This window comes from Erinaceus europaeus, chromosome 19 (assembly GCF_950295315.1).
Source record: "Erinaceus europaeus chromosome 19, mEriEur2.1, whole genome shotgun sequence".
In the NCBI taxonomy this organism is placed as follows: Eukaryota; Metazoa; Chordata; class Mammalia; order Eulipotyphla; family Erinaceidae; genus Erinaceus; species Erinaceus europaeus.
The window spans coordinates 44,046,036-44,061,739 of NC_080180.1; the positions used below are offsets into that span (position 1 = coordinate 44,046,036).

General features: G+C 41.6%; 1 protein-coding gene across 14 annotated transcripts in view; it reads right to left on the minus strand.

Moving 5' to 3' along the window:
• Positions 1 to 1,005: 1,005 nt before the first annotated feature.
• Positions 1,006 to 15,704, minus strand: part of RAPGEF2 (Rap guanine nucleotide exchange factor 2) — a 269,320-nt gene continuing 254,621 nt past the window's right edge. For 7 of the 14 annotated variants that reach the window (XM_060178878.1, XM_060178879.1, XM_016191410.2 and 4 more), the window contains 6 exons: positions 11,394 to 11,546; positions 10,579 to 10,701; positions 8,989 to 9,214; positions 7,642 to 8,201; positions 4,119 to 4,424; positions 1,006 to 3,102 (listed from right to left, as the gene is read on the minus strand). In XM_060178878.1, the coding sequence (XP_060034861.1) occupies positions 3,077 to 3,102; positions 4,119 to 4,424; positions 7,642 to 8,201; positions 8,989 to 9,214; positions 10,579 to 10,701; positions 11,394 to 11,546 (1,394 nt within the window). In that variant the 3' untranslated portion in view covers positions 1,006 to 3,076. The remainder of the gene's footprint in view (positions 3,103 to 4,118; positions 4,425 to 7,641; positions 8,202 to 8,988; positions 9,215 to 10,578; positions 10,702 to 11,393; positions 11,547 to 15,704) is intronic. The other 7 variants (XM_060178881.1, XM_016191411.2, XM_016191412.2 and 4 more) reach the window with 3 other exon arrangements.

Below are 15,704 nucleotides of genomic sequence, written 5' to 3' on the forward strand. Positions count from 1 at the left end.
TGTGGCATTTCCCACGTGCTGCTGGGACTTGAACCTGGCTCACACACAGGCAAGACATGCTCCCTACCCAGTAAGTGCTTTCTGGGCCCTGGCTCCTTGGAGACAGCCTTACATTTGCTCATGCCTTGTGACTCTTATCTGCTCCCACATCCTACCACTCCAGTCTGAGCCTTGACAGGCAGTGATGGAGACTGCTTTTATTTCTGTCTGCTTGAGAACAAGAAATGTGTTGCTTTCAAAATATGCTTAGATGGCTTGCTGCTTAACTGATTTTTACCTTTCTAAATATAACCTCTTTTCCAATAGACAAATCCTGAATCATGAGCTCAAATGTGCTCTTAATTTTGAATGTTTGTTAAGTCTCTATAAAGTCCTGTTTATCAGTATGTATACTGGGGAAGAAAATATTATGTCCCACAGAGAACGTCTTTGGAGAAGGTTTCAAGAGACAGGTGTTATGTGAATTTATAATGATGCCATCAAATATCTTCTTTTCCACTAGGGTTCTGGTTGGGACTCAGTGGTTGCACTAAGAATCCACTGCTCCCAGCGACCATTTTTTCCTTTTTTCTATTTTATTCTACAGGACAGAGATACCATTGAGAGGAGAGAGAGGGAGCAAGATAGACACCTGCTGACCTGCTTCACCGCTCATGAAACGTTCCCACTACAGCTGTGAAGTGGGGGCCTGAATCTGGGTTCTTTCTCATAGTACTCTGTGTGTTTAACTGGGTGCACCACTGCCAGGCCCCAATTTTCTTTTAACTGAATCCCAAACAAAATGTATGAATTTTGAACAGGGTTTCACTGCTGTTAACATAAATGACCTCAATTTCTCTTTTCTGAACCTAACAGCAAGCAACCTAACACACTCAGCAGTTTTAAAAAATTAATTCAGAGGTCAAATCTCTTTAGACCTTGTTCCTGTAACAAGTGCCAGTGGGTTTTTACTACATATTACTAAGAAAAAGCATGCACAATTCACTAAGGATATAGACAAGGCAGTATGGTATATTTATTTATTTTCCAGCTTATACAAACTGGGTGTAGAAGCATAAACATAGTACATTTCTACCATTTTCAACAAAAATATAACCAATATGTACAATTATTTTATTAAAAATACAAAAGGGATACAGACTCCACCAATGTCTTTCTAAAAGACATACAGGTACAAGTAGTATCAAAAGTATGAGGAAGTCACCAGTTAATTGTACATTCTGCACTTGACATCACAGAGCGAACTGAGATTAGCAGTCCTATGTTCTACAATTACTTAATGCTTAGATAACATTTGTGCAACTTGTGGTAGAGCTAGGTTTCTGTCTTTCTATATGCACATGAGGTCCATAGCCTATATAATAAAACTGGCAAATGATGCATATTACATTTAAAATTACAAATGCATAATTGACAATGTAATATATAAGCGAGTAGACAAATGCCATGATACAGAAGAGAATTATTAAATAAAGCACTGACATTGTTTATTGATACAGTGAAAAAACACTGCAATTCGACTTTTAAAATTTGAAGCTATTTACGTTTATCTACTGATCAATATGATCAGCTGAATTTAATGGAAAAAAAATCCAAGACCAGCAGTTCCTCACATTTGAGTACTACTCGGATTGGCAGCCTTCACTTTTCCGGAGTCTGTGCAAAAACAACACAAAAATAGAGTGGAGGGGGTCATTTCAGTCATTACAGGGTTAATAGCAGCTGTGAGCAGGTGGTTGCTACACTCAGGCCATATCTATCCTCAGTGTTCATAAAGCCACCAGGTCAGTCTTTGGTGACTAACCCTCCTTGCAAAGGCTGGTCTAGAACCGGGTTTTTAGTCTTTTATCATGTTAAAGATTTGGTGGTTCTCTGATGCCAATTCAGTGAAGGGAGGCTGTCTTCAAAGAGCAGTCTAACAGCTGGCATTAGCTCTGACACCCCAGGCTGCTTTTCACTGCAATGCTATCCAGTTATAAACATTTCTCTTTAAAAACAAAAAGAAAACAAATCCCTAAAACTAAATTTAAAAAAAAATCAAAGAAATATAACTTAAAAAAAAAAAAGATGTGGTTTGCCATCCATTTCAGTGGAGTAGGACACCCCCCCACTCCCACCCCTCAACAATGACACTGGTCCTGAACTCCATAAGGCTCAGACATAGGACACAAGGGTCCAAGTTCCCTCCCCTGGCCATGTGCAAACAGTTGTACAGAAGAACCTCATCCACCGGGGAAGGGGTGAATGAGGTGTCTTGGTATTTAAGTAACTGGCTAATATTTTATATTTGCAGGATAGGGCACTTCATAGGCAAGGCCAGAAGGACATGGGAAGACAGGATCATAAGCTAGGTCTTTCTCTCTTCTTGGGATGGCCACACCCTGTCTGATAGATTTGGTTTTTTTTTTTTTTTTTTTTAGAAAGAAACCCAGGCTGGCAACCCGACTTAAAGGTTTAAAATAATACTGTAATCATTAAATCGATATATTTACTCTCTGAACACAATCTTTAAACTCATTAAAAAAATATAAGGAGGACATTGTAAACAAGTGGACAAGCACTGTACTCAAAGGATTTCATTGTTTTTGTCTTCCTTGGTGGGTTAAAAGCCCCAAGTAGTTCAAAGGCTAGCTTTTCTCATTATCCGAATGAGATCAAGTGCTATGACTGGATTGAAATCTAAAAGGAAGATTAAAAAAAAAAAAAAGAAAGAAAAAAGAAAAAAATCCTTCCTGGCATTGAGACGTGCAGCCAGCGGGAATCATCTTGTGGTGATGATCTTGGAATCTGGAATGATACTGTGTGATGTGGCAGGCAGCAACAGCTCAGAGATTGCTGCACTGTGCATTTCAAGCAACAAAGTCTGAAAAGTGCCAGGGCAAGTTCTTCACAGTATTTCACATGCAAAGGGGAAAAGGAAGAAGGGGAGAAGAAGCCCCATGCTGCTTTTAAGGCAGGGAAGGAGGCAAACTGGTCCACCATCCTCAGAATGTGAGTTCCAAGGCTCCAATGCTAGGGACGTCTTCTTGTGCTCTCCTTGTAGATGACTAGCTCTGGATCCAGAAAAGCCTGTGCCTCAAACAGCAGATACTTGTTCATCTTCTGCAAATACAAGCAGGGAAGAGGAGAATATTACTACTTTGTCAGCAGGGTCACTGCTGGGACTTCATGCCTACATGACTCCATTGACCCTGGCAGCCGCTGTTTTGGTAGGAGGATATAGATAGAGAGGAGAGACATCTGTAGTTTTAGTTCCACTGTTTGTGAAGCTTCCCCACAGCAGATCAGGAACAGAACCTGGATCCCTGAACATTATTGCTTAGACACACAGAAATGATTTTTTAATTATTTGTTATCTTTTTCTTTTTTTTCTGCTGGGGTTACTTACACACATGCATGATTCCACCATTCCCAGCAGACACACCCCGATCCCTGTGCCCAGACAGAGGCTGAGAGACACTAAGGCACTGCTTCACCACTTGTGAAGCTTCCCCCCTTTGGCTAGGGTTCCTGTGATAGTTGGGAGTTAAACTTGGGTCTTCTCACATGGCAAAGTGTCCACTCTACTGGGAACGCCATTTCCTGGCCCCCAACTGAGTACATTTTTAACACCTGATTTTGATTTCAAAAATTACTACAAGTGTGATTCTAATATATCCACAGAGAACCTTTCAGAATGAGGAAAGCAATTCAGCCATATACATGGCATTACACATTATGCTCTTCTATAGTAGCTGAGATCACTTAAGGCATTTAGCAACACACTGAGAAAGTAGCCAAAAGCTGACCAGTGTTGCAAGCTGCATTTCAGTGTTCTTCTAGAATCTGTTTTCATTATTATTGTTTTTAGGGAGAGTTCAGGAAGTTACCATCCTTGTGTGCCACCCCCCCCCCCCCCACATTTTGGCATAAAAAGACCAAAGAAAATAAACCTATTGGGGAGGCAGCATAATGGTTATGCAAAAAAATAAAAAAAATAAAAAGATTTTCATGGCTGGGTGCCAAAGCCCTGGTACAGTCCCTTGTACCAGTGTTCAGAAAAGAAAAATCCCTTGAAAAGCTTACAGGCAGCAGAGAGGACTACATCTAACTTTAAAGTTTCAAGAATGCATATATACCATCCTCCTCTGTGGAGAACCCTTGAGACTGGTAGGGGGCGAGGCGTGGGTCGGACTCGTTGGGTTTATGCCACTGTGGTTTGTTCACCGGCCTGCCGCTCGCTGGATGTCCAGAGGGCTGCTGCACAGGGGAAGGCCCGGCTGTGTCGGCAGGTCGGGCGACCATCCGAGATCTCTGAAGTGCCACGTTGTAGTCTGGAGGTTTCCTGGCTGGGTGGGAATGCCCTTCTGGAAAGTCAGTAATGGGAATTCCGATGTAGCCAGGAGGGGTGGGTGGAGGCTCTCGGTACCTGCCTTCCTTTCGTGCTGTAGGATAAACGAAGTATAGTCATTACAACTTTTTTTTCGTGTGTGTGGAAGACTATTTTATGTCACAAATGCATACAGATCTATACATATTACATAAAATAAGACAACTACATACATATATAGTATAAAGCAATGCTGAGGAGTGGGAATTAACCAAACTACCTCTGTGGCAAAGTAACTGGAAAGAAGCAACCCAAGTACCTTTAACTTTGAACAGACCTTAGTCGAAGCTCATCTTTAATCAGGAGACAGCAATAATGTTAACACCTAATCTTGGATTTATGTGAAAGATTAAAGCAGAGAGAGAACATGAAAAGACACCCAATAACATGCCTGGAACCTGTTGGCAGTGTCTGGTAAAATTCTCTCCCTCTCGGGATGAAGTATGCTCTCTTCTCTTTGCTGTACATTTATTGGATTGTCAGAAATGTCAGGATGTATTTTTTTCTACGTTTTTCCAAGGCCATTCATTTGTATCAAGAACAAATATCAATCAATGATATATTGCCTGTTCTATTCAATCAAGTCTTGTCATCTTTCAGTGAGCTTCATCATTCCTGGTTCATAGAAGGATCGAATCTTTATCAGCAAAAAATTGAACAAGGTGCTGAATTGAATGTACCAGGCCAGGAGTCTCAAAGAGAACAAGTGGAAGCCTGCTGGTGCAAGTTCAGGGATGGGTGTGGCAACACACCGCATCTAAGGTTCCAATAATTTTTGAGGGGTGATCACACTTGTGTGTGGTTTTGAGTAGTGATCGAACACAACTCCTTTACGATTAATGAGCTCTGTATGTTTCTGGATGATGGATTCATTCAAAATTTTCAATGACTGACAATACACATTCAAACTGATTGTTTGGTTCCTTGGTAGGAGCACAAAAAAAATGACACTTTTAAAATCCCACCACAATCTTCTTCTGGTCTGCTCTCGATGTTGAGGAGAATCAAGATGTTGGGCTGAGACTTTGTGCGTCGCATTCCTGTAAACTATCCACTTCTCATCACCAGTGAAGGAGTGTTTTTCCTCCATGTTTAGTGAGCGTATCACAGGTGATTATATGCACTGTCAAAGGAACTACTTTTGAGTTCATAAGGAACTGGAACACAGAGCTTGCTTTTGTATCCAGGCTTCTTCAGGTGGTCCTGAACACTTGGAATGATGGATGTCCAATGTTTCTGCAACACTGTTTTTTCTTCTTCTTTTTCTTTCTTTCTTTCTTTCTTTCTTTCTTTCTTTCTTTCTTTCTTTCTTTCTTTCTTTCTTTCTTTCTTTCTTTCTTTTTTTTTTTTTACTTCTAGGGTACTCACTGGTTCCCTGAGCCTGCACTACACATTCACTGCTTTGGGAGATTATATTTTTGAGAAATTGAGAGGAGAGGGGGAATACAGAGAGGGAAAGAGAAAGACAGACACCTACAGTCCTGCTTCACTGCTTGTGAAGCAACCCCCCCCTGCAGGTGGGGAACCGGGGGCTCGAACCAGGATCCCAGCATGGGTCCTTGCGCTTCATACTGTGTGCTGAACCCAGTGAGCTACTACCCAGCCACCCTCACTCCTATCCCCCCCCCCCTGCCCCACACACAGTTTGGTTTTCCATCGTCAACTTGTAAAATCTTCAAAACTCAACCAAGTCACTCAATTTTTTCTTTGAATGACGCTAGAACTGTCACCTGTCAAGTGATGTAGCAATAGCGTAGTGAACGACTCTAGTACTTTCAAAAATGAACTAGCACCATCTCTAGCAAAAATGTATCATGACTTTTCCAACAACCTAATATGTTCATCATTATCCATCTTGAAAGAATATTAAACCTGACAACTGTCCATGAATACATGGCAAAATACAATTTTCCTACTAATAAAAATGATGCTATGATTGTATCCAAATTTTTTTCACTCTATCATGTATTATTACTATACTTCAATTGCATAGACATTGAAAATGACATCAGAAACACTTCCTTGTAGGACTTATGAAAGAGGAGATAATTCACACAGAAAGAATGTATCTTTCATGTACTTAGAACAATGTCCAGATAGTAATTTATAAGTGATTTCCTTTATCCTCATACCAAACTTACCTACAGAAGTTATGTTCACTTTATAGATAAGGAATTATAGTTTATCGCCTTGCCCAAAGCTAGTGGCAAAACAGGATTCAGATCCCATTCACTTGACTCTTTAAGCTCAAGCTCTCTTTCACTATCTCTTAGCACAGAAATAATTATCTTCATAACAAAAAAATTAGTGGAATTTTTCATCCATCCCGAACTGATTTTTTTTTTTTTTGTCTCCAGGGTTATTGTTGGGGGGGCTTGGTACCTGAACTACAAATCTACTGTGTCTGTGGCCATTTTATTTTGATTATTATTATTATTATCTTGATAGGACAGAGAAAAATTGAGAGGGGAGGGGGAAGATAGAAACAAGGAGAGAAAGATAGATACCTGCAGACTTGCTTCGCCACCTGTGAAGCAACCCCCCTGTAGGTGGAGAGCTGGGGGTTCGAATCGGGATCCTTGTGTTCTGTACTATGTACGCTTAACCCAGTGCACCACCACACACCCCCTCCAAACTGACCCCCCCTTTCATTCATAGAGGAAGAGATACCTCAGCCATGGTGCTCTCACATGATGAGTGGACGTGAACCTAGTCTGACACACACTTTATTTAGTGAGCTATCTCTTCAGGCCGACATAATATTTATATTTTTAAGCATGCAAAGGATGAAGTTCTAGATACAATTCAAGGAGAAAAAAAAAAGTTTTACAAAGATAGAGGCAGAGGGAAAAACAGAGAAATAGGTCATAGCACCAAAGCTTCCTTCTGTGTAGTGGGGGCTGGGCTCAAACCTGGGTTGTGCATGTGCCAAAGCAGCACATTATCTAAGTGAGCTATCTGCCAGTTCTGTAAAGAGTTTTGAACAAAAAGTTTCCTCCAGAGAGGATGGACACCATTCTTGGTAACTATCACCTACAAAGGTCGAACTTAAACTAGTAATAACCATAATGGCAACCAACCAATCTGGAAATTTAAGATGTACTGAGTATTTGTTATGTTTTTTACCACAGAATCTGGGCTCCTTTAAAACTCTAAAAGCATTGCTGATTTAGAAGCTGTATACATCAATGGGCATTCAAAAGGTGCAAAAGAACCACAGACATACATTAAAACCACGATGTAGACGTGACACTGCTCACCACTAAGCTTACCAATAAGTCCCTTTGCAGTACTTGTCGTCACAGCTATGTGAGCAGGCATGGGAACAGGTTTGGTTTCCTCTGTAGTCACAGACGCTATGCTGCTGCTTTCAGCTTCAGTGGTAACATCTTTCCCACCCCTTCGCTTTATTGTGCCTGTGTCACCTTCTGAGTCTTCTCCCCAGTATCCCGTGGAAGATGCCCAGCTTGCCCGGGATTGAGCTTGTTCAAGACTTTCCCTACTTTGATTTTGTCTGTTGTACTTTGTGCTATGATCTGAAAACATGATTTGGTCCATGTGACTGCTGGAGGCCCATAAACTCGTGGGATCCCCTGAATAATCAAAGTGAGTGTGCCCAAATGGAAGTGTTTCCCAGCTTCTTTGGTGCTGGATGGTCTGTATATTGTCATGGGACCCACTAGAGCATGACGTCCAGCTCCCACGGCCACTGTCGGCAGCATCGAGTGAAGCTCGGTCCCCTTGGTCTTGGGAAAGTTCTTCTGTGCTTGGAGAAGAGATTACTGTAGCTGTAGCATATAAGCCTCGACCCTCAGACATTGGTGCGTAGGACCTAAGATATCAAGAGAAATGAAAAAAAAAACAACAGTAAGTAAGACTGGCAACTAATAAAATCTGTGATAAAACCAAAACGCTCTTTTCCCCGGAAAGGCAGCTTTCTTTTTTTTTCCATTCCAGAAAGATGAAAGCAGCCCTGAATTGTACAACAGTGAATAGTGGTATATTCATCGATATTCAGTTTTCTCTCGTCACGCCGGTCAAATAGAGAGGAAAGAACAGCTCAATGTAATGTGATCCTATCAGAAAGGAACTGGGCTACTTCCCAAATGTTGCCCTCTGCTTTCAGCACAAGAATCACTGTGTTCTGATGACTAAATTCAACTCAAAAAAGCAGTCAGCACAACAAAAATAATGTAATCTAGATATTGTGAAAATCACCATTGAGGGGGAAGGAAGTTTGAAGAGCAATGTAAAAGAACACAACAGAAAACCACCTACCATGGGGGCCAGGTGGTAGTGCACAGAGTTAAGCACACATAGTGCAAAGCGCAAGGACGAGTGCAAGGATCCTGGTTCGAGCCCCCAGCTCCCCATCTGCAAGGGGGTCACTTCACAAGTGGTGAAGCAGGTCTGCAGGTGTCTCTTTGTCTCTCTCCTTTTCTATCTCCCCTTCTCTCTGGATTTCTCTCTGTCCTATCCAGCAGCTACAACAATGGAAAAAACAGCCTCCAGGAGCAGTGGCTTCATAGTGTAGGCACTGAGCCCCATAAATAACTCTGGAGGCAAAAACAAAATACAAAACAAACAAACAAACAAACAAACAAAAACCAAACACCTACCCTAAGCTGTACTGGTCAGGTTCAATCGTGGCCCGTCTTTCCATCCTGCCTACACCTAGGTTTGTTTCCACGATGCTGACAGAATGTCTCTGGCGCCTCTCATCATGCAGTGAGACTGGCACTGACTCAAAGGAAGAATTGCTGACAATGCTGGATCGTGACGAAATTTCACTGTGACCAGAGTCTGAGAAATTATCCACAGTACCACTGGGAGCCAAAGTGTAGCCTGCATGGGGAAGACAACCATATTAATTAGACATTGTCGATTTATAACATAAAACTCATGTTTACCAAGGACAAATGGAAGCCAAAGATACCATCACTGAATTGAAAAAAAATTACTTATGGAGACCATATGATTAAATAGGAGAGATTTTATACAAATGAAGTTTAATGAATGTTTAGAGAGGAAAAAAGGAACCACTGTCATGTGAGCCAGATGTGATGCAGAAATCATGCCACCCCCTTCTTAGCTCCTTTAGATAAATATTCCATTAGGATAAAATTGATTTTTTTTTCAAACTACAGAGTCAGTTCTGTTTCTAGAATTCTTAAAACTTTACATTATATACATTATAGAATAATTCAATTGGAAGTATGAATTGTATATGTAAAAATAAGAAATAAAGTCTGTAGAAGATATTTTTTTGCCACCTGGGTTTTCAACACTGATATTTTATTAAATAAACAGCACAAAACCCAATTATTTGGGAGGGTGGAATGTGTATATTTTCCCATGATTGTCACTTAAAAAACTCTTTGCAGATGTCCATCTGTTGACCTCAAGGACCCTTCATTGGGTTGCTAAAAACAATTTTGAAAGTCACAAAGGAAGGAATAAGTTTTGATATTTTTCAGTTAGAAAAAAAAAGCCAGTCTTTCCTAGTATTCATTTCCTTTTAAAATTGTTTTTTCTTATTCTTTACTTATTTATTGGATAGAGACAGCCAGAAATAGAGAGGGAAAGGGGCGAAAGAGAAGGCGAGAGACAGAGAGATACCTGCAGCTCTGCTTCACCACTCGCAAAGCTTTCCCTATGCAGGTGGGGACCGGGGACTCGAACCCGGGTCCTTGTGCATTGCAACATGTGCGCTCAACCATGTGCACCACCGCCTGGCCCCCCTAGTATTCATTTTCTACTTTGGAAAGATCTCTTGTTACTTATAATACTATTTTTTTAAAAACATTACATGTACATGATGCAACATTTTGAATATTGTTTACTACTAAAAAAATTAAATGGAGGGCATCTAAATGATGACAATTAACACCCTAAATAATACTTCCCCTATCCTTTTAGTAAACTGCTAATTCCTGATTTATTTTTCAAAGGCGCTGCATAGGTCTTGATACGGTTTAATGTGTTCAACTATAAAATGTCTTTTAATTAATTATACTGCATTTTCTTGACAGACAAGATTTAGAGCCTTGCTTTTCTCAGTCTGCTCAAAAATAAATAAATAAATAAATAATCTCTCAAAAAACAGCTGCTCAGAGGGAGCACCTGGCACCTGGAGGGATTCCCCATCCTCATGAACTAACAGGATGTTTCCTCTTTCCCCTCCCTGTTTTTGGTTCTATGAACCCCACCTATCCCATAGGTCCGTGGTGCATTGTTATTCTTGTTACTGTTCTCACTTCCAAGAGAAGAGGAGGAACTGGTTAAGTCCAACTGCCCGGAGCCAAAAGATCTCAGCTGATTGCCACTGCCACCTAACAACAGGATGAGAAAAGAATTTAGATATATCCATTTTACAAGGACAGGAGTGACTGATAACCCACACAAAAGGCACAGATGTTTGAAATATCTCAAATGGAAGGCAAAAAGGATCTTGGCTTTCTTAGTGACATCTAGTAACTTCTGCTTTCTCTAAGGAAAATTACCACTGGTTTGTAGCCATTCAGTTAAAGGGTGGAAGGAGAAAGTAACCTGAAGGGCTATGCACCACAGTTATCTTTTTAAAATATACATTAACATAAAGTAAAACATTATGACTGCCTAAAATTTATCTACTTAACAAGGTAATCAAGACCCATGTTAAGACAATGAAAAAATAAATCAGGAAGATAGTGATTTTTGAGCCTTCTTTCTCTGTAATCAGTGATACATTATTGTATTTATTTAAAAGTTTTAGTATTTATTTCACATCTACAATCAATAAACTAAAATGTATTTTAAAAGAGCTCATACTATTAAAGCTTAACAATTTACTGTATATATATATATATATATTTAAAAAAAAACAAACCAAATTTCCAATACAAGGGAGAAGATTTATTGAGCATTAGAGGTTAAATCATTTCAAATGTCCAAAAGAAAAAAAAAAAGTGATATGTAGTTTTTGGAATATATTAAAAGTGAAATGTATAGACTGTTGTAACAGAATACAGTCATTTAGTTCTACCTTTTCTTGGAGAACTTTGTGGAGAAGTAGGAGGAGAGGAAAGCTGTGAAGATGTATTTGACATTGTGTCTTCTGCTTGTCTCTTGTGACGCTCCAGACTCCCTTCTTCAGACAGGGAGAGAATTTTCTTTAAAGCTTGTGGAGAATTTATACCTATACATAAGAGGAATAATTTAATATGAATTTCAAGACAGAAATTAACTTTGGTAATTCTGAAAAAAATTTGGGTGAAGATTTGTAACTATACTTAGTTTAATAACCTTAGTTAATAACCTTCCTGTGTGCTAGTGTAGTTTTTGTACTCTTCATGTCGAAAGCCTTAAGTTTACAGAAGGCAGAAGAGTATCTGTCCTTTGGTTTGTGACCGCTATCTCTCAGAGTACTAGAAGTCGACAGCCTTTGACAATTTACTTTAGATTCCAAACCCTGGTTACCATCTTTATTCAGCAGTGAAGTCAACAAACAAACAAACAAACAAAACAAAACAAAAAACCAAAAAAGAAATAATTTGACTTCAGGCTGAAAGTAGTACTGATAATATTTTTTATTAGAGGTCAGATTTGATTTGGAAACAGATGTTCTGGTGATGAAAATGTTAACTGAAGGAAAGTCAGAAGGTTGGGGAAAAAACAAGGGGTCATGAACTAAATGAAAAGAACAAGAAAAGTGATTAGAAGAGCTCTAGATAAGCCAAAAAGAAACAAGAACAGAATGGAAAAACATAAAGTAAAACTTGGACTGTGTGAGGTGTATTTCACCAAAGCAAAAGGTTTTGGGGAATAGGGGATGGGTGTTGGGGTCCTGATTTGTTGATGGCAGAAAATAACCTGTGTTGGGAGTGAGAACGCTTGGCAGAAACATATCACAGGGAGCTAAGAAATTGCATCCATGCGTCAACTGTACTTCAAAGTATTAATCCTCTAGTAAAGTGCTTTAATAATAACAGCAAAAAAATAGCCTCTAAGGAATTTCTAATAGCTAATCAAATAGGGGAAAGATGATGGTCCGTAGAAATGTTTCAGCAGAGAAACAAGACAGCAGTTTTGAGAAGAATGAAGCAATGAAGTCATCGAGAAGGTAGGACCCAAGAAAAATGAGGGGTAGGATCAGAAACACTGGATGTTTCACTCCCATGTGGAATCCAGAGAACTTCTTCTTCTAGCGTTTGCCATTCTTCCGTAGCCAGTCAACAGCGTCAGGTTGAGCCTGATGTAAAGTTTCGAGACCTCCTTTGAATCTGGAGAGGTGGCAGTCGTTGACTATGTGGGTCATAGTCTGTCTGGAGCCGCAGGGGCAGTTCGGGTCGTCTCTGGCTCCCCAGCAATGGAACATAGCGGCGCACCGGCCATGGCCTGTTCCATAGCGATTGAGGAGGGCCCAATGATAACGTGCTAGGTCAAAGCAGGGTTGACGCTTGCAGGGGTCTGTGATGAGGTGTTTGTTCTTTACCTCAGCGGACTGCCAGCTCTGTTTCCAAGAGACTGGAACAGAGAAGTTCAGTGTAGGCGTAGGGGACCAGATTGGGTGACGAGACGTCAAGCGTTGGACAGGGTGGGCGAAGATATCCGCGTATATTGGCAGGTCCGGTCGAGCGTAGATGTGGGAAATGAACTTAGATGATGCCGCATCCCGACGAATATCTGGCGGGACGATGTTGCTAAGAACTGGCAGCCATGGAACCGGGGTGGAACGGATGGTTCCAGAAATTATCCTCATGGAGGAATATAATTTGGAATCGACCAAGTGGACATGGGGGCTACGGAACCATACTGGGGCATAGAGAACTGATAAACAGGAACTTGCAAAAAACATAACAAAAGCAAGCCATCTGTTTCTAAGAGTTTGTGAGAACTCTGGTGGCTATCTTATGTTTGGGAGATAAGATAAGATGGTAGGGATAGAGCTCTGGTGGTGAATATGGTACTATACATTATTGTAACCCACATCTTGGAATCTGAGTCTATGCCAAAAGTTTGGCGTCGTGCGAAGATTATAGCGGTTTTGAAACCAAAGAAAGACCCAACACTGGCCGCCAGCTATAGACCAATTTCTCTCCTCTCCGTGTGTTACAAACTCCTTGAGAGGCTGCTTCTGTCACGTATTTCTCATCTTACAGAGAAATTCCTATCACCCGCCCAAGCTGGTTTCCGCCCAGGAAGATCTACCTGCGAACAAGCCCTGGCCCTCTCAACTTACATTGAAAATGGATTCCAGAAGAATTTAAAGACGGGTGCTGTCTTTGTTGATCTCACAGCAGCCTATGACACGGTCTGGCACCGTGGTCTCCTAGTCAAGATCTCAAGATGCCTGCCTCCATGGGTGGCCAACACTATATGGTTTCTTCTCCAAAACAGAAGATTCCGGGTGCATCTGGGTGACAAGTCTAGCAGATGGAGACTTGTCTCAAGTGGCCTCCCCCAGAGTTCTGTTCTGGCTCCTGCGCTATTTAATATTTACATCAATGACCTCCCAGAAACTTCCTCAAGGAAGTTCATCTACGCCGAAGACATCTGCTGTGCAGCTCAGGCATCCAAGTTTGATATCCTCGAGGAAACACTCACGAAAGACATGTCTCTGATATCTGATTACTGTAAAAAATGGCGACTAATCCCTAGCACTGCAAAAACGGTATCATCTGTTTTCCATCTACACCATGCCTCGGCCTCACGTGAGCTTAATGTGCAGCTTGGCGATACGAGAATCCGGCATGAAGCCCAGCCAGTCTATCTTGGCGTTACTCTCGATCGCACCCTGTCATTTCACGAACATCTCATAAAATCTGCAGCAAAGGTGGGCGCGAGGAATCACATCATTGCAAGACTGGCCAGCTCCTCATGGGGCGCGAGCACTTCCACACTACGATCATCATCTCTGGCATTATGCTATTCCACTGCAGAATACTGTGCCCCAGGATGGTTCCGTAGCCCCCATGTCCACTTGGTCGATTCCAAATTATATTCCTCCATGAGGATAATTTCTGGAACCATCCGTTCCACCCCGGTTCCATGGCTGCCAGTTCTTAGCAACATCGTCCCGCCAGATATTCGTCGGGATGCGGCATCATCTAAGTTCATTTCCCACGTCTACGCTCGACCGGACCTGCCAATATACGCGGATATCTTCGCCCACCCTGTCCAACGCTTGACGTCTCGTCACCCAATCTGGTCCCCTACGCCTACACTGAACTTCTCTGTTCCAGTCTCTTGGAAACAGAGCTGGCAGTCAGCTGAGGTCAAGAACAAACACCTGATCACAGACCCCTGTAAGCGTCAACCCGGCTTTGACCTAGCACGTTATGATCGGGCCCTCCTCAATCGCTATGGAACAGGCCATGGCCGGTGCACCGCTATGTTCCATTGCTGGGGAGCCAGAGACGACCCGAACTGTCCCTGCGGCTCCAGACAGACTATGACCCACATAGTCAACGACTGCCACCTCTCCAGATTCAAAGGAGGTCTCGAAACTTTATATCAGGCTCAACCTTACGCTGTTGACTGGCTACAGAAGAAGGGCAAACGCTAGAATTGTAACCCACTATTAAACACAAATAAAAATGGAAAAAGAAAAGTAAATACCCCCCAAAGAAATAGTACTATATATGCCATTAAGGTGACCCCCCCCACAGAAAGAAGGAAGCAACATTAAGATATGTCACAGTCATTAGTCATCACTGAGTAGTACTAATTATTATTTTAAAAAAGTGCTTTGCCGAGGAATAAATCCAGGGCCTTGTGTATGCAAGGAACTACTGAGTGACCCCTCCCCCAACCCATTTAATATTTTCTTTGAGAGAAGAGATACCATGGTGCTCCCACATGCCTCAGGGACAGCAGGGTGTCTGCTCTACTGAATGAGATGTTGAGTGGCCCTGCCTTATTCTAGCTGGAAGGTACTTGGTTTTAATATTTTCAGACTTAATTTTCATGGCCTCTCTTTTAATGGATTTTGTAGCAAAGATTTAATCCTTCATTTCACATTTGTGAATTTTTGTTATTTTCAAGGTCTTTTATTATTATTATTATTTCCCTCCAGAGTTATGCTGGGGCTTGATGCCTGCACTACAAATCCACTGCTCCTGGCGGCATCTTTTTCCCATTGTTGTTGCTGCTACTGTTGTTGGATAGGAGAGAGAAAAATTGAGAGAGAAGGGGAAGACAGAGAGGGGGAGAGAAAGACAGACACCTGCAGACCTGCTTCACCGCCTGTGAAGGGACTCCCCTGCAGTTGGGGAGCCAGGGCTCAAACCGGGATCCTTTTGCTGGTCTTTGCGCTTTGCTGTGCACTTAACCTGCTGCACTAACGCCCAAACCC